This window comes from Carcharhinus amblyrhynchos, chromosome 1 (genome assembly GCF_965287045.1).
Source record: "Carcharhinus amblyrhynchos chromosome 1, sCarAmb.v2.hapA, whole genome shotgun sequence".
Taxonomy (NCBI): Eukaryota; Metazoa; Chordata; class Chondrichthyes; order Carcharhiniformes; family Carcharhinidae; genus Carcharhinus; species Carcharhinus amblyrhynchos.
Window position 1 is genome coordinate 167,119,619 of NC_137324.1, and position 19,432 is coordinate 167,139,050.

The 19,432-nt window shown below is 42.5% G+C and overlaps 1 protein-coding gene across 1 annotated transcript in view; it reads right to left on the reverse strand.

The window, feature by feature from the left end:
- Positions 1 to 6,733: 6,733 nt before the first annotated feature.
- Positions 6,734 to 19,432, reverse strand: part of gpat3 (glycerol-3-phosphate acyltransferase 3) — a 44,274-nt gene continuing 31,575 nt past the window's right edge. The window contains exons 7-12 of the mRNA XM_080195035.1: positions 19,108 to 19,223; positions 17,043 to 17,098; positions 15,709 to 15,794; positions 14,279 to 14,407; positions 9,849 to 9,928; positions 6,734 to 8,591 (exon numbers count right to left, since the gene is read on the reverse strand). Of these exons, the coding sequence (XP_080051161.1) occupies positions 8,495 to 8,591; positions 9,849 to 9,928; positions 14,279 to 14,407; positions 15,709 to 15,794; positions 17,043 to 17,098; positions 19,108 to 19,223 (564 nt within the window). The 3' untranslated portion in view covers positions 6,734 to 8,494. The remainder of the gene's footprint in view (positions 8,592 to 9,848; positions 9,929 to 14,278; positions 14,408 to 15,708; positions 15,795 to 17,042; positions 17,099 to 19,107; positions 19,224 to 19,432) is intronic.

A 19,432-nucleotide genomic window follows, 5' to 3' on the forward strand; every position in this document is an offset into this window, starting at 1 on the left:
AGTATCACAGTATGTATACATCATGGATAGTCAGAAGCTTTTTCCCAGGAAGAGTCAATTACTCGGGGGCACAGGTTTAAGGTGCAAGAGTCAAGGTTTAAAAAAGATGTACCATATAACCCAAATATAGTCACACTATTCACATTCATTACTGCAGCAGTTACAAAACCCTGGAAATTATCCCTTGATAACCTATCGCAGTGTCTCTTAGCTTCAGTGGCACAGTGGGGTGGCACAGTAACACAATAGTTAGCACTGACGCCTCACAGTGCCAGGGACCCAGGTTTGATTCCCTGCTTGGGCCACTGTCATGTGGAGTTTGCACATTCTCCCTGTGTCCATGTGAGTTTCCTCTGGTTTCCTCACGCAAGTTAGATGCATTGGCCAGGCTAAATTCTCCCTCTGAGCTAAATTCTTACTCAGTGTACCCAAACGGGCTCCAGAGAGTGGCAACTAGGGGATTTTCACAGCAACTTCATTGCAGTATTAATGTAAGCCTACTTATAATTAATAAACAAACTTTTACTATGAGCGTCATCGCTCTGGGGCTCATGTTCTTTTTACAGTTGCCATCCTGTTCTTTGTACTTCCTTATATCAAAAGATAGAACCTATTGCCTCAAATTATAACACATTTAATCTGTCTCTGGATGGACTGATTCCCTTAATTACATTACACAACCATCAGTATCATTGTCTCACTTTTTTTGCAAAGTGTGCAGAAAGATACAGGTCAAGTTCATCAGCTGAAGAAGCAGCCAATTTTAACACATTCTTGTGATTAAAGTCTTTGAATCAATGTCAAGAATGCATCAACTCTAAGCTGCAGTGACTTCGAGTTCAGCGTAACCAAACTTCTGCTTCTTCTAAACTAAGATAGTTATTGGAAGCTGTGTTCACAAAAACAACAGCAGCTCAACATTTGAAAGCATCTTGAACATAACCAAACATCCCAAGTTGTTTCACAGGAACTCTATCAGGACAAGTCAACATTGAGCAAAGAAGGAAATTTTAGCACAGGTGATCAAAATGCTTAGTCAAAGAGGTAGGATTTAATATTCAACTTAGAGAAGAGAGCAATGTGATGGCCTAGTGGGGTGGCATTGTGGCACAGTGGTTAGCACTACTGCCTCACAGCGCCAGGGATTTGGGTTCGATTCCCAGCTTGGGTCACTGTCTATGCGGAGTCTACATGGCCTTTGTGAGTTTCCTCCACATGCTCCTGTTTCTTCCCACAGTCTGAAAGGCGTGCTGGTTAGGTGCATTGACCCAAACAGGCACCAAAGTGTGGCAACTCGGGGATTTTCACAGTAACTTAATTGCAGTGTTAATGTAAGCCTACTAGTGACTAACGAATAAACTTAAAAACTCTCGTGGTATTATCACTAGACTATTAATCCAGAAACTCAGTTAGTATCTCAGGATCCAGGTTTGAATCCCACCACCACAGATGGTGGAATTTTTATTCAATAAGAAATATCTGGAATTAAGAATTTACTGATGACCATGAAACCATTTTGATTGTTGGGAAAACCCACTGGTTCACTAATGTTCTTTAGGGAAGGAAATCTGCCATCCTTACCTGGTCTGGCCCACATGTAACTTCAGAATCACAGCAATGTGGCTGACTCTCAACTGCCCTCCAAGGGCAATTAAGGATGGGCAATAAATGCTGGCCACCCAGCGACGCCCATGTCCTATGAATGAATACAAAAAAAAAGGTAAAATGATGTAGAGAGTGAATTCTAGAACCTAGATCACTAAAAGTACAGCAACCAATGGCAAGACAAATATTGTGGAGGATGTACAAGAGGCCAGAGTTTTGGGATGACTCTAAGGTTGGAGGGAGGTACAGAGAAAGGAAGGGGTGAAGATGTGGAGAATTTGAACACCACAAGCTTACAATCAGTATGAAGTGCATTTATTCTGCATCAATATTACAATGAGAGGAGAAATGCTAAATGATTAGTTATTGAATACAGTGGAGTGAATAGGGGACCTCACTCCTGCAGGTTTTAGTCACTCTTGGTCTTCCTATTCAATTTAAATACCTTTAACTTCTCAGCAATTCTAAATTTTTTTATTACTGTCACGAGTAGGCTTACATTAACTGTGCAATGAAGTTACTGTGAAAAACCCCCAATGAGAATATTTGTTGTATCAATTAAGAATACCTTTTGAGGTTCCCAACACTGTTCAATCCTGCACTTCAAAGAATTCCAGGACCTTAGTTGTTTAAAGTACTTTCTTTATTTGTATCACAAATAGATTTATATTAATTTTGCAATGAAGTTACGATGAAAATCCCCTAGTCGCCACACTCTGCCGCTCGTTTGGGTACACTGAGGGAGAATTTAGCATGGCCAATTCACCTAACCAGCACATCTTTCAGTCTGTAGGAGGAAACCAGAGCATCCAGAGGAAACCCACATGGACACAGGGCAGACTCCACACAGACAGTAGCCCAAGGCCAGAATTGAACTGGGTCCCTAGTGCTGTGGGACAGCAGTGCTAGCCAATGTGACACTGTGCTGTGTTCCTCCTAATCCCTGAATGGGAGTAGAATGAGACGAGGACTGTGTGTGATCAGGAATGAGTGCTAATTAGGGAGTCTGATGCAGGTCGAAATTCAATGCAGAGGGTTGTGGAGGTGTTCCACAACCAGCTGATGGGTGTTCTTTTCTCTCCAAGCTATGAGACTCGCAATTGCTTTAGCTATGGTCATTAACAGCTAATTGACAACGAGATAAATATAAGACAGCTGTGGAACAGATGACAGCAACATGTGAGAATCTGTGGAATGCATTTCAGACCCAGATTATCACATCAGATCTTACTGGAGACAATATATCTTCACGTTCTTTTAAAACATATTATAGTCAAGTTGCATCCTATTGCGTAACAAACCCTTTTGTTTTCCAATTGGCAAACGAAGGCAGTAAATCATAAGGCCAAATATGTTGGCTGACTAATGGCTGAGGATAAGTCATGTGGTGAAACTTCAGGAATATATTTAATCTAAGTTGGAAATCCTAAAGCCAGGAGACATTAAATGACAAAAAGGGGCAAATAAAGATAGAAGTCATAGAATGATGACTTCTAGAAAGATAGAAGTCATGGGCAGCATAGTAGTTAGCACTGTTGCTTCACAGCCCCAGGGTCTTGGGTTCGATTCTCGGCTTGGGTCACTGTCTGTGTGGAATTTGTACATTCTCCTCTTGTCTGTGTGGGTTTCCTCCAGGTACTCCGGTTTCCTTCCAAAGATGTGCGAGTTAGATTGATTGGCCATGCTAAGAAATTGCCCCTTAGTGTCCAGGGTAGTGGAGGTTAGAGGGATAAGTGGGTACAATGTGCAGGGATATGGGGGTAGGGCCTGGGTGGGATTGTATTCGGTGCAGACTTGATGGGCTGAAGGGTCTCTCTCTGCACTGTAGGATTCTATGAAAGATGGATCCAGGGGATCTGTAAATGGCAACAGCAAAATGATTACCACTTCATGCTGTCTAAAAATGTAGGAGTAATAGTTATGATCTGGGGCCTAAAGCTCAAATGTCCACTGTTTTCTCCACAGATCCTGACTGATCTGCTGAGTTTTTCTTTTCTTGCTGTTATTCTTGCTGAGTTTCTTTACAAACGTGCTCTGCCCCTTAATTCAGGGCTTCTTCAGAGTGCTGAAGAAGGCGAGTGATTTGCTGGGAGCTTCAAACCTTTTGTGTTTCTGTTGCAGACTTTTTCCTGCATCTGCACTGTTCTTGCCTTTCATTTAAATTCTGGACTCGGATCACTCGGATCAATATCCTGACAGGAACATTCATCAAGGGCACCAGATGAATCTTTTAACTCCTCGAAGAGCCATCCCAGGCTTACCACCCAGTCTATGCCCAGGAGTTCATGAAGCCTAAATATCGGCTCACCAAACTGCTTTACGTCAAACAGTCGCGTTTCTATTAACATTTACACCACCAATCTTCCATCACCATTCACATCGTGTGAATGAATTTACACTCTCGCCAACTATTAAGGAAATCAGGCAAAAAGTCATGAACTAACAAATGTTTATTAACCTTAGAATCAGTTAGCAGCACTTAAAACACAGAATGTAAATAGCTAGTAGATAAAGTTAATAATTAAATAAATACTGGCATACACAAAGACATTTTAGCTATGTCAGCGATTAACTTCTCGTGTATTTACAGTGGAGTTTGTATCTGATATTGAAATAAATTGGTGACAGTAATTTTTGATTAGATGCTTTAGATAGCTGGCTACTTGACAGCAAAGAGCCAGCACACTGACTGAAGTCTTTCAGCAGAATTCTGCCACCCCACCTGCCACGAGAATCGAAGCAGGCAAGGGGCATACAATGGTAAGGTTCGTGGACCTGGGGCAGGATTTTCTGGTCTTGGGTCAAGCGAAGCTATAAGATCTCACCCTATGGGTGGGATTTTGCAGGCTTGCCTGTCCTGAAATAGTAAAATCCCATCTGAGGTTAGCGGACCATTCCGTGGTCAGTCCCTTGCTCGCTCTAATTCCCGCGGGTGGACAGACTGGTAAAGTTCCAGCCTATGTATTAGTTAGGGATATTGACTAAAGTCGATTCCCCTGATGTTAGGGATATTTTCTGAATTTATGCAAGTTCAGCCTTTGAGTTTGCATGACATTACTCATTAGAATGGCACTAACCTTGGAATCATAAAATTATAGAATCCCTACAGTGCAAAAGGAGGCCATTCAGCCCATCGAGTCTTCACTGACAACCACCCCATACAAGCCCTATCCCCATACCCCACAAATGTACCCTGTTAATCCCCCTGACACCAACGGGCAATTTTGTATGGCCAATCAACCTAATCCACACGTTTTTGGACTGTACGAGGAAATCGGAGCACCCGGAGAAAACCTACACAAGACAAAAGGCAGAACATGCAGACTCCACAATGTGACTTGAGTCCAGAATTGAACACGGGTCTCTGACGCTGTAAAGCAGTAGTGCCACCACAGTATGATAAATCTCTGATGGTAGAGGTGCTGTTACCTCTTCCTTCTGGATCAGTTCACCTCCATACTGGTAGCTGTATGTGAACAAGTTGGCTTAGATATCTCACCTTCCTTGATCATGGAGAAACTTGCGCATCTAAGTGATGGACTTGCATCTGCCTGTTACAGCCATCCAATCTCCTGTAACCTTCTACTGTAACACCTACAAATGCCAAATTGCTCATTTATCCCCTAGCTTCTTTGCTCACACTAGATCAGAAACCAAGCCAGATAAGGAAAGACATTGTTATGTCCTGTTTCAACAAGTGATCCATTGTTGGTCAAGCCTGCAATCTTGATTACTCATTTTCTAACCCAGGTAAGGATTGTATTGACTGTCCTTCATCACTCATTCAGCATAAGCCCGTTTCTTTTCTAGCATTCACTCTAACAGAAATTTAAGGTCACATTTTTATGGCATCCCACCTACAATGCTTGTAGAAATGGTGTCCAGACTTGAGAATGGTAGAAGTCTTCCATTTGCTCCTCTGTAAGCATACTTGTGATAAAAGCAGAAGTCACACCCTAATCATGAAAAAAAATACATTTTGTTTCTTATTTCAACTTGGACATGATGTGGCGACACCAGTGTTGGACTGGGGTGGGCACAGTACGAAGTCTCACAACACCAGGTTAAAGTCATCGCCTGAAGAAGGACCATCGCTCCGAAAGCTCGTGATTCCAAATAAACCTGTTGGACTTTAATCTGGGGTCAAATCGGGCAAAGATAAACCTGGCAAATCAGGGAAAGATAAATTTAAAATGGATTTCATTAGCTGTGGCTGAGGCAGACATTTTTTGTCTTGGTGTCACGGACGATTCTGGAACTGTCTGATCCAAAATAAATCAGGTTAACTTTGGTTCATTAGCTTCTCGCACTTCTGATACATTTTTTGTGTGCAACCTTCTGAACTCCCAACAGTGAGTGAGAATATTTTCAGTTATGGTCAGATCGCAAATATTAATTCTCCCCTAGGATTATTTACCAAGTGTCTCTCTGCCTTTAGGCTTTTCTTCTGGATGTCAAAGAATATTACACAAGTTATCTTTAATATTATTCCCTCATTACTCCGCACAAAACTGCAACATAGAAGCATTGACAAAATTTACTTGTGAGCTACAGGGGGGGAATGTTAGGTCACCAAAACCAATGGGTAAGCAGGACTTAGCGTGAGTTATAATGGGGGCAGCAGAGTTTCAGATGAGCTCAGGATGATGTAACATGAAAGATGGTACGTCAGCCATAATAGCATCAAAAAGGTCAAGTGTAAAGATAATAAATGCACAGCCGATAGTTTGAACAGCGTTGAGCTGAGACACAAGTGGAGTTGGGTGATTTATGGAGGTGGCAATCAGGCGTCTGGCAGAGTGGGAGCACCACTCCAGCACCTCCAACCAGGGAGAGGGAAAGGGGTGGGGGTGCAGATGGTTCCAAACACCATGGGCTGGCAGGAATAGAGAGCCTGGGGCTTCATGTTTTAAACCAAATTCTCATCATGTAGGCTGAGCAGCCAGAGATCAGAACCTGACAGACTAGCTTTAAAAAAATAAACGTTCAGTTTTTGAAGCCAGGCGGTCAGGACAATTTCACACCTGCTGCACTGCAGGGAGAGATGGGGTGGAGAAGGGAAGAAGGATTGAATTGTGTTGGGGGAGGAGAGTGGGGTAGTAAGGTGGGGGGGAAAAGAGTAGGGTAGTAAGGGGGGGGGGAAAGAGTGGGGGAGGAAGTTGGAGTGAAGGAGGAGATTGGGGGAGTGGGTCAGGTGTTTATGAGGCAGGGAGGTTTTTGGAGGGAGAGGCGAGGGGAGGTCATTGGAGGGAGGGGTAAGGGGAGGTTGTTGGAGGAAGGGGTGAGAGAGAAGGTGGTGGCAGCGGGAGCACTAATATTTTCATTTAAAAAGCATAGATTTAGGGACTACTGAGGACTCTAATGATTAATATATAAGAGAACACATAATCATAGATTTAGAAGTGAAATGGCCAACACATTTTCTCAGAGCTCCAGCATTTCAAAATTTGGCACTATGCTCCTGGTGACAGTGGTACCGGTGTGTGGACAGAAGCTCTGCTCAGGATCAAACATGACACCAAACATACAGATCGTTTGGTTCACCTTCAAATCAGTAGCCAGGGAGAGGAATCAGTGGCCAAGGAATGGGGGTTGTGGTGGGGAACCAAAGACAATTATTTTGGTCTATCCAATTTTTTTTCAGCAAGAGGAAATTTCTGCTCATCCGGCACTGGCTCTTACACGAGCAGAGTGCCAAACCAATGAGAGTGTGTGGAGGCAGGGAGGTCCAATAGGCGTGTTGCTGAGGTAAGGCTGGGCACCATCAGAATGCACGAGGAAGCTGAAATGCTTTCAGGTAATATGGGGCAGCAGGCACATGAGACATAGGGTGGGTCAGGGTGGATCCTTGTGGACGAAGGTATGGAAAGTAAAGTCATTTCAAGCCGTATAAACAAGTGTAAAATTCACAAACAACGGTCAAAATCCTCCATCCTCAATTATTGGCTGGGATTTTTCCGATGCCAATGATATTGAGTGGAATTTTGACAGGCAGGCCAAATTTTCTGTTCTCACTCACAATGGGTCCTCCCACAGGCAAGGCCCAGAGAATCCTGCCCTATATCTTTTTTCCTGTCACGCTTTCCTCCTTCACCTACATTAGTTTGGTTTATTTATTAGTGTCACAAGCGTACGTTAACATTGCAATGAAGTTACTATGAAAATCCCCTAGTCGCCACACTGCCTGTTCGAGTACACCGAGGGAGAATTTAGCACGGCCAATGCACCTAGCCAGCACGTCTTTCAGACTGTGGGAGGAAATTGGAGTACCTGGAGGAAACTCACGCGGACATGGGGAGAATGTGCAGACTCCATACAGAGAGTGACCCAAGCTGGGAATCGAACCCGGCGCTGTGAGGCAGCAGTGCTAATCACTGTGCCACCCCAGCATGTTTAAACCGCTCAGCATGTTAATTGTGAGCTCAGCTTTTGTGACGTTTCCAAGGTCTAAAGCAAAACGCATCAAGTGCCCCGCTTTCTCTTGGATAAGGGGACCTGTGCTACTCATTCCTTTCAGTGGTACATAGGAGAGAGGGGGGAGCCAGGACAAAGCAGGTTAACATCACAGTTCAACACAGTCTTGGAAACACATCGAAGGTGAAGATCTTAACTGAGGCCTGCCACCCCATTGCATTTATTAGACTGGAGCGTTGCTTCATAGAGAGCACAGGCCAACTAGGAAAGACACATTAATCACCTACCGATAGAATAGAGATTTGCCATAAAACAAAACACATTTGGATCATTATCATTTATAGATATTGTTCAATGTGGGGCTCAATGTATAAATTTGCTCAGTTTACAAAAATAAACAGAAGACATTCATGGAAATCATAAGTGATTGTGAAAATGTAAACAATGACCAGAAGGACAAACATTTCATTTCTCTTCAGCTGATTTCTTTCCCAAAGATCATCCTGCTGTAGTATTTCTGCTGCAGTTCTTTCATGCTGTCTTTAACTTTGGCTCTTTTCAAAGCTCCATCCCTAGAGGGAAAGAAAATATTCAGTCTCATCTTCTGAGATTCAGGAATTTACAAGGACAAGGCTTGGATTTACTAGAAACCTCTAGAGATCCCAAATAAAACAGCAACACTTGTGCCAGATACTCATCCGCGGATGAATTTTGATAATATCCAAATCCATTTGAAACAATCCTTTTGTTAGCTTAAGATTAGATCTGCCATGTTTGGCAGGATTGCTAAGAAGATATTTGCTGCGTCTTGAAATTGATCACTAGGTTATTTAGCATGTTATAATCTTCCACATAATTTTGAAGATGCTTTGCATCCACTATGAATCCCTTCACCATCCCCCTCTTCTACTCGCGTGACATTGCCTTTCCCTACACCCTCCAACCCCTACTGCCCCAGAGGATTGTGGCAGATGCTCTGATATTTGCTGAAGAGAGACAAAGACAGACAGTTCATTCTGGAAAAACAGTGAAACAATAGATAGACAGAGATAGATAGGTTCTTGATTGATAGTGGGATCTGGGGTTATGAGGAAAAAGCAAGAAAATGGAGATGAGAAAAATATCAGCCACGATTGAATGGCGGAGCAGATTCGATGGGCTGAGTGGCCTAATTCTGCTCCTATGTCTTATGGTCTCATCCAACCTAAGGTGCGTAACCAAGGGTTTAAGAAACATATTTACTAAGCAAGGAAGGATGAGGTTCAAAGGGGTGATAGAGGGCTCAGTTGAGGGTATAGATTTTGAGAGGGTTTTTAATGGAGGGGGCAAATGTGGAGGGAGATTGAGAGGTAATTTCATCGCTGGCTTCAGGATTACTGAAGGCCTGATTACCATGAAGAGATAAAAGGGGACAGGGGAAGCATCCAAGGCCACAGTGAGAGGAATAGGCACGATCATGAGGTGGAGATAAGGAAGGTTGCAGGGTAGGACCTGGCCATGGGGGGCTTTGAAGATAGAAACCCAGGTTTGAGGCACTGGAGAAAAAATATAGATCAGCAAAGACAGGGCTAATGGGTGAGTAGGACTCGGCAACCTCTATCATTAAGTAATGGAAAGAAAATATTCCAGCACACAAGAAAGGAGAAACAAAATGAACATCTTTTTCATGTCTATCCCTCGCCAAGGCATTATAAAATTTGACTGCTACCCAACTGCATAAAGAATTCGCTTTACAGCCCCTTTCCTGGAAAATAAGAGTTCAATCAAAAGTCCTCCAAAGAATCACTCCATTTTATTATCCATTTAAAACATTTGGAAGAGTTAGTTACCAAGCGAGATCCACTAAGCCTCCCTGCTGAGCTATAGCTGCTTTGACTCGATTGGCAAACTGCACAGCATCTTCACCCTCCTGTAAAGCAAAGGGAGAGACAAACCATTACTCGGCAATCACTCAACCCCTGACGGGGAAAACTATGCACGAGTCAGTTCTTATTGGAAAAATACAAGTTGAAGATGATGACTCTGAACAGATTTTTAAAGCATTTCATTTTCTAAATTGCTATCTCCACCCTTTATCCTCATTACAAATTTGAATGTTTTGCAGATTTAGTGACGTCAGTCTCTCACCTAAGCAATCTGGCTCTTATTAACTGTTTAATGTGATTCTCCATTGTGTATGGCACCAGGTCTCCTTGTCCAAACACGTGCATGTCTTTATTCTCTCTAAGCCAACATTTGTGAGGTACCACATGAACCCACAGTCTTTATATGGCTCTGGCTAACTGGTTTCTGGCGCCTGTATTGATTTTCCATGAGCTTGCACCCTTGAACCAAGAGATCAAAAGATTATACTAACAGCAAGTTGTTCAATCAATTATGCTCTTGAACATCCAAACAACGTGAGATAGTTCAGGATCTTTGTAGTGTTAGGGACAAACATCGATGTAGTGTTATTAACCAACATCTATGTAGCATTAGGGACCAACTCAGAAACCCCAATGGAGTTATACCAGGCTGCAATTTTTTTTTAATTTTGGCATGAGTGTGAGTATAAAGTGTTTTACTCCAGGTGTGATTCTATTGACACGCTAGGGAGTTTTTATCAAAATAAATTTTATTTTACAATACAGTTCAACTATAACAAATGAATTAGCTTAACTTTTACCAATTGAAATATTTAAACACTAGAAGGTACAATTCTTAACTGCTAATCTCTCTCTGTTAATTCCAATGTAAACAATGCTCCTCATAGGCTTAAACTCCTATTCAACATCAGTTAGCAAACAATACAGGCTTACATGCCAATACATTGGCTCCCAGCCCTCAAGGCTTCAGAACACCTCTGCAGAGAGACAGACCAATTTCTCCTCACAGGTCCCAAAGAACAGACTCCAGAGACAGGGCAAAGTCTCTTGCTTCTTTCAGAACCAAGGAGAAACTGTCTTTCCCTGTATGTTTATTTCCTCTCATTAGCACATGATTCTTTCTCTTGTCAATCAACCTAACCAATCCTACTCTGAAACCCTGGGCGGGGGGGACCAAAATTAAACAAAAATGCATTCAGTCAGATTAAACAAACATCCAATTTATTCTCTTGCATTCTCAGCATGGAGCTGTCTGGTGCAGACAAATCAGCACCTTGTAAATAGGGCTGAATTCTAAACATACCCCTTACCAGAACATGATATCATTACATTTCTTCAAAAGAAAAAGCATCATCACAAAAGCTGCCCATCAAACAAGTGGCTGCTGTGACTCAGTGGTAGCATTGCCTCCCTTCAGTCAGAAGGTTATGGGTTTAAGTCCCAATCCAGGGACTAAAACACAAAACGTGCACAAACATTCCAATGCAACACTGAAGAAGTGCTGCACTGTCCAAGGTGCCATCTTTTAGATGAGATGTTAAGCTTGCCTGCCTTCTCAGGGGAACATAGAAACACCCCAAGACTATGAATTAAAAGAAGGGGCATTCTTTCCAGTGCCTTGGCCTATCTTTATCATTAAACTATATCAGTAATAAAACAATTAACTGATCATTATTGCAGTGCTGTTTGTAGGTGCTTGCTACGAACATCCTGTCTGCTGTGTTCCTTATGTTTCAGCAATGGCGACACTGCAGCAATGATATCATTTGCTGCAAAGTATGTTGGGATGTTCTGAGTTTATGAAAGGTGCTACGTAAATGTACAGCTTTCTTTTTACTTAACTTGCCTCTTGGTTGCCTATCGATGGCCAACCCAGCATTGAACCTTCTGAATAAACACCGAACTTTGTTTTAAATAGACATCTGTCTAAAGGCTTAGTCATTAAAAAGCACAAAATTCTGAAATGTGACGGTCTTGTATCTTTCACATGTCCTCTGACCACCGATCGAAATTACGTCCTTTGTGTATTGCTAAAACTTCTTCTGTGGTGAAGCTCAACTTCCTCTTTCACAACGAATAATTCAAATGCACTTAATTTTATCTTAGAATATCCATAGTTCCCCTACCCTAGGAATCCTGTGCACTCTTCCGACACACAGTGATACAATCTCTGACTAATCCTTTCCCAACACCTCAAAACCATGGAATTCGTCAATAGTTTTAGTCTTTTAAAAGCCAGATTTGGTGTCACCGAGTATCTTTCCCATAATCAGCTATTTTTTTCTCTTCCTGACCTTGGTGTAGTCTGCAGTCCGAACCCTGACTGTACAACTCACCTTCTTCATTTAAAAAAATAATTGGATGAAAAGTTTGGCAAAACTCAAGTCACAAGTAAATCTGTTTAAATTGGTTTGCTTTGTCAGCAGTCAGCAGAGCCGATAGTTGCCCTGTGCAAGTTCCTGCAGGGACACGGTTAAAAGGGGCATGAAACTTCGACATTACCGTCACCCAATAAAAAGAGGAAGTGACTGACTGTTCAAAAACCTCCAATTATTGCAATTCAAAATGGCTTAGATGAATTAGGCTATTCAGAGAGAGCTCACATGACAATTAATGGGATAGTCACAAAGGCGTAACAAAAGCTGTTCTAATGTTGAGAACGTAGCACATTATTAGGGCAGCACGGTGGCACAGTGGTTAACACTGCTGCCTCGCAGCGTCTGGGACCCAGGTTCGATTCCTGGCTTGTATAATTGTCTGTGTGGAGTTTGTACATTCTCCCCGTGTCTGCGTGGGTTGCCTCCGGGTGCTCCAGTTTCCTCCCACTGTCCAAAGGTGTGCGGGTTAGGTGGATTGGCCATGATAAATTGCCCTTTAGTGTCGGGGGACTAGCTGGGTAAATGCGTGGGGTAATGGGGCCTGGGTGAGATTGTGATCAGTGCAGACTCGATGGGCCGAATGGCCTCCTTTTGCACTGTCGGATTCTATGATGGGTGAATTAGTGAGAAATTTGCTCTGTAGCTGATCCCTTGCTGTACCCGCCCTGGAAATGTTTGCTGGGACAGTGTAGAGGGAGCTTTGCCCTGAATCCAACCCATACTGTAATTGCCTGGAAGTGTTTGTTGGAATGGTGTAAAGGAAACTCGTAGCAGATCCATGGCTGTTTGTTGGACTGTCTTGTTAAAACTTTCAAGAATGGGAGGAAAAAGGAAGAGATTCTCCCACCAGGGATCCTTGCTATACTAGAAAGCCACATCAGGAATCTTCAACAAAATGTGGAGCTGGAGACCTTTGTGGGTCAGAAAAGATAAAGCACGTGAGTTTCATTCCCAGATTGAGATGAGAGAGCCAGTTGGGTTTACAGGGAATCAAGTGACTGTTAATGTCATTTATTGGTGTCAAGCCACAAATTACCAAATCTTTTGAGTTCATTTTTGCCACTTGCCCTGGTGAGATTTGAACAGGTTGTTAGTAGGTACTTGAACCATTGGCTAAAGTGAATGCTGAGATATTGGGAACTTAAGACGTTATGATAAGAACACTGCAAACACCATTTGCAATCTTCGTACAGAAGCTTATTGTTGGATTCCTCAACAGTATTATTGGAGCGAATGCTGGACAATGCTGTTAGTATATTGTACGCACAAGTTAATTGAATAGATTACTCTTTGCTCAATTTCTCCGCATACAACCAAAAACAGGTCCCTATCGCCTGTGCCTTGGACACTGTCAAAAGTTTATGAAACATCACTGCAATTTCTTGCCACACACACACACACACCTACAATATATTAATATATCAGCAAGTCATACACCATTTCTTTATTTTTATATTTCAAATTCCTAAATTCACAAGTGTAATGAAAACTGGCTGTGCAAACCTGGCACCCTGTATATACATTCTCACGATGTGGAGATGCTGGCGTTGGACTGGGGTAAACACAGTAAGAAGTCTGACAACACCAGGTTTAAGTCCAACCCATTTATTTGATAGTAAACTCACAAGGTTTTGGGGCTTCCGAAAGCTTGTGAGTTTGCTGTCAAATAAATCGGTTGGACTTAAACCTGGTGTTGTCAGACTTCTTACTGTGTTTACATTCTCACACCAAGAATAGTGCTGTAGCCCCACAGTTTGCACTTTCCAATCTGAACGGCAGAGAAATCTCTACTTTCCAACCAGCCCCACTTTCTTACTTCCCAAGTTACCACATGTTTTCTTCTTTAACTGGGAGTAATAAAATGAAAGTCTTCTATAAAAACGTGACGATAAAATTGAGAATGAATTACACCCATACTCCATTTCTCTCCTACTCTCTAATCCTGCTTTACTTGAAGCTTTGATTATCCAATTACAATGCCACAGGAGGACAATTAGTTACAAACCAGTCACCTACCTGTTTGGTCATTGGAGGCAGATACCACACGTTGCACACTATAGCCCAGCTGGTCATCATCTGGAGCAAGTAGGATACCATCCCATATTTACTGCTGTTCCAAAAAGCATCACCAAACTGAGGGTCATACTGCAGAAAAAAAACGACAATACCAGCTCACAATAGTCCCACTATTCCAGACAATGCTTAAAGAGGGCAATTGCAGCAAGTAAGAATGTTAGGTATTTAAGAAACCAAAATCTTACAATTAACCTGCTTTCCAAGAAGGTAGCCTTTTTCTCCTCAGCCTAAAGATACGGAAGTCTTACAGGGAAACATAGGAGGAGAATGGTGGCGGGGGGGGGTGGGTTTAATGGTTCAGAGAACAAGCAAAGGAACCAGACTCCTGGCGATTCTGTCTTGGAAACTGAGCGCCTGTTTTATCATAATTGACAGCTGAAAATTGGAGGAAGCAACATGTCGTCGTGAAGGGTTTTGGAAGCGTGAATAAGGAGAAACTGTAGCCACTGGCAAGGGATTCAGCATGTGGGAAGACATGGATTTAAGGGAATTGACAAAAAAGGCCAGATGTGAGATGGGTGCCGGGGGGATTATTTAAACATCGTCATCTGAAAGCACAGCATGAAAAAGTGGTTTAAGAAGATTCAATGTGAATTTTCAAAAGGGAATTGAATGGAGAAGACTGGAAGGGGGAAGAGAAAATGGCAGGATATAGGGAAAGATTGGGATTAATTTGCTGTATGGTCTCTTGCAGCTCCTGTGCCTGATTAATCTACGCTCATTTGAATTATTGCTTTATGTCTCAAGGTTGTTGAGAGAGAGAGAGCCTGGAATATGTTGACCATTTGCCAGATGGCAAGACTGAGAATAAAGAGAACAGAGATCTGATAAACATTAAAATATTAATAGAGGACTCCTTCAACAAATAGGACATGCAAATACATCCTTCTTGCTTGGCAAAGCAGACCGAAGCCTAAAGAGCTGCAGACAATAGGCCTGCAGTTTGGAAAACTGAGAATAATACAATGAACACAACTTGGAACAAGACACTAACTCTTTTCAGGAGGAAAAAACTGTGAATAACTTCATATATTCTTAGAATTGGGGGCATGCATCCTATTGAACAAAGCTTTGGACCAAAACATTTCCCTGGTGCACTGATATACAAGCTGGACATTCCCTCCTGGCTTGAGTACTGAGCGAGTGCAGGCACCTCTCTATGAACAAGAGACGTTATTTTTTTTAAATAACTACAAGCCAGCAAAAGCAATTTCCTCCCATTGATTCGTGCACCAGAAGGAATGAGGGATGGGATTCCCCAGTAGGAGCTCCTTGATCAGTTTGAGACTGGGTAGCACACAGGCTGTTGAATATCTCGAGAAGTCAAACATTTTTTTTTAAAAACGAAATGAAAATCTACACCAGGTTACCTTGATTGCAACTGGATATATCGTCCCTCCAATTTCAAAACTTCCTTTCTTAAACATCATGACAGAGGTATTGTTAATGCAGGTACCTGGAAACAAGTTTCATATTCAAGAATTAATTCGCAAACTTACGCCAAAAGGGAACAGCAGCTTGCAATGCACAACACTGCCAATCAAGCAAGATAACATCTAAAGTGACTGCAATAAGTGCTCAGAGGCAGAAGTCCCTTCATCAGAATTCTTTTATTTACAAAGTCTAACAACACTATACAGAGTGCTGTCAGCCGACAGTCGATATCTGGAGAGCCAGAGGAACTGACACTCCCAGTTAAATACAAAACAAAGGCTCCCTGATTAGCCCATCACATGACTCCTTACTCAGGGACATCTTTTGATGTCCAACCAAACAAACAAAATCAAATTAACTTAGTGACAACTCAAAAGAGAGGGAACCACCCAAAACAGCAAATTAAAATGTGATTAAAGGGGTCAATAATACCCCGTCCCTAGCAGGCACAGAAGGCATTAATAGTGAAAGAGTAAGACAGTATTAACTTGCAGAAAAGGGATATTACGCCCTGTGCAATACGTTACTGGAATGTGATGAAGGAACTATTGGGATTTGAACCCAGGATCACCTGTTCACGAGGCAGGTGCTTTAACCAACTACACCACAGAGCCTGATGACTTCTTAGTCAGGGAATACATACTCTAATAGGCCAACTTCAATGGCCTGATTGAAGTCATTACAGTAACACCCACTCTGCCTCAACATTCAACCTTTTTGTTTCTAGGTATAAAGTAAAATACTGCAGACGCTGGAATCTGACAAAAACAGAAAATGCTGGAAAATCTCAGCAGTTCCGACAGCATCTGTGGAGAGAAAATAGAGCCAGCGTTTGGAGTCTGGATGATCCAGGTGATCGAAACATTAGCTCTATTCTCTCGCCACAGATGCTGTCAGACCTGCTGAGATTTTCCAGCATTTTCTGTTTTTATTATTCATTTCTGTTTGAGGGACAAGAAAATTGAAAGGAAGCACTTCAATGTAAATAACAAAGAAAGCTTCCTGAATGGGTCAGCCAATGTAAAACTTGTTCATTGGCTGAAGAACATTGGCTGGAGAACACAGTGCCAAAATATCAATGAGCAAATGCAAGGGAAGGAAAAACGTTCAGACTTACAAGCAATGCACTTCTTCAACTAAATTACAGGACAGATATGCGCATTTGTTTCTTTGAAGATGACACGTAATTCAAATTAAGTTGCTCTTGCACTTTTTCAGGCTTTCAATAACTATGAAGACTGAAACACGCCGGCCATAAAATTATCCTTACCTTCAGGGAATATTAAAATCGGTAATTTTGTCTTATCTGCAATATGATTGCTTAGCCTGTGAACAGAAGAGAAAGTTTATCATGCAACAGAGAGCACAATCTTCCTTAAGCTACTTGAAGACTATCATCTCTCAACGTTTACAAATCCTTCCCTTTCTCTTGCCTTGGTTCAGTCTGGTACATAAACAACAGGCCAATTATTCGTGGGTGTCAAAAACCACAAACTCAAGGCTACTCCATCTCACCCCAAAAGATATCTGAGGCTACAAGCCAATTGAAACATCAAAATTGAGATTGATTGACTAATTTTTGTTAGGCAAGGGCACGCTGAATATAACTCCAGCTACTTGTCTTGGATTCAAGACAGACGCAGTGTGTGGAGGGCAGCACCGCTGCCTCACAGCGCAGGGACCCAGATTCCATTCCAGCTTTGGGTCACTGTCTGTGTGGAGTTTGCACATTCTTCTCCCCGTGTCTACGTGGGGTTTCCTTCGGGTGATCCAGTTTCCTCCCACAGTCCAAAGATATGCAGGTTAGGTTGATTGGCCATGCTAAATTGAACCTAGTGTCAGGGGACTAGCAGGGTAAATATGTGGTGTTACGGCAAAAGGGCCTGGGTGGAATTGTGGTCGGTGCAGGCTCAATAGGGCCAAATGGCCTCCTTATGTCCTGTAGTGATTTTTATGAACAGATACAAGAGGTTGAATTGTCTACTTGTGCACCTATGTTCCATTCATATACATGTCCATTCATATAAGGCAATTAACTGGTTGGATCAGCGTTTGTTTTCTTGAAATCTAAATTAATAAAGGCACATTGGGGAGTCGGCATGGTGGCACAGTGATTAGCACTGCTGCCTCACAGTGGCAGGGAGCTGGGTTCAATTCCCAGCTTGGGTCACTGTCTGTGTGGAGTTTGTATGTTCTCCCAGTGTCTGCATGGGTTTCATCTGAATTCACTGGTTTCCTCCCACAGCCTGAGAACTGTGCTGGTTAACTGCACTGACCATGCTAAAATTCTCCCTCAGTGTACCTAAAGAGGCGCCAAAGTGCGGCGACTAGGGAATTCTCACTGTACCTTCATTGCAGTGTTAATGTAAGCCTACTTGTGACAATAATAAATAAACTAACTTTTCCCTGGTGTCCTTCAGGAGCTAAGAATGTGCCGTAGAGAATGAAGTACATCACGGTTGTCAGGCTAACAAATTCAGCTGATATATTAGCACACAACAAGCTTCCAACACCAAGGTCCCATGGTTTGTTCTGGTGATGCTGGTTAAGGGATAAGTATGGGTCAGGGGGAGAGGCCCACCTTTCACTCCCTCAATATTTTAGTGTGGTTATCAGCCTGGATTATGATCGCAACTCTCTGGAGTGGGAAGTAAATTCACACTCAGAGGCCAGAGTCATCCCAGGAGTTTCAGCTGTCAACCTGAATGACAAACCTTTTTTTTCCCAATTAGTGCAGTGGTACAACCTTGACTTACAAGCACCAACTTTGAAAAAATTTAAATCCGCAAGTATATTGAGACAATGGAATGGCGGTGGGCAGATTTATTATGTCAGGGTGGCACAGTGATTAGCACTGCCGCCTCACAGTGGCAGGGGCCCAGGTTCGATTCCCAGCTTGGGTCATCACTGTCTGTCTGGAGTTTGCACATTCTCCCCGTGTCTGCATGGGTTTCCTCCAGTTTCCTCCCACAGTCCAAAAGACAAAGAACAAAGAAAATTACACCTCAGGAAGAGGCTCTTTAGTCTTCCAATCCTGCACCAATCATGTTGCCCATCTGAATGTTCAGGTTAGGTGCATTGGCCGTGCTAAATTCTCCCTCAGTGTACCTGAGCAGTGTGGCGAGTACAGGATTTTCACAGTAACTTAATTGCAGTGTTAACATAATCCTACTTGTGACACTTATAAATAGATAAATAAGTTAAGCAGATCGTTATTGCTGCCCCCAATATTTCTCCACATTTAACTCCTCCAGTCAGTACCGAACTCCTGAAACCAGTGACTGGGAATGAATACCAGTTCAAGAATGCTACACATAACAACCACCGCAACTAACCTTTTTATTACAAGATGGCGGTCTTTCATTTCGGATCGCTCAAACCAGACGTGTGGGCAGGCCTTTACCATAGACCGTTGAATGATTCCCATGAGTCCACCGTGCACCTGCCCAACCTAGTTAGAAACAGGCCAATTAATTTTTTGCAGCCAATTTTGCTTCTCCCCAACATCAAAATGGAACACATTGAAAGAAATACAACAAACAAAGCATACAAAAATGACAAATTTCTAACAAAACACCCACAATAAATTTTGCCAACCAGTTCAAACTCTTAAGTTAGACATTAAAATTACCGACGCAACGTCAGATTGATGTTCATAAA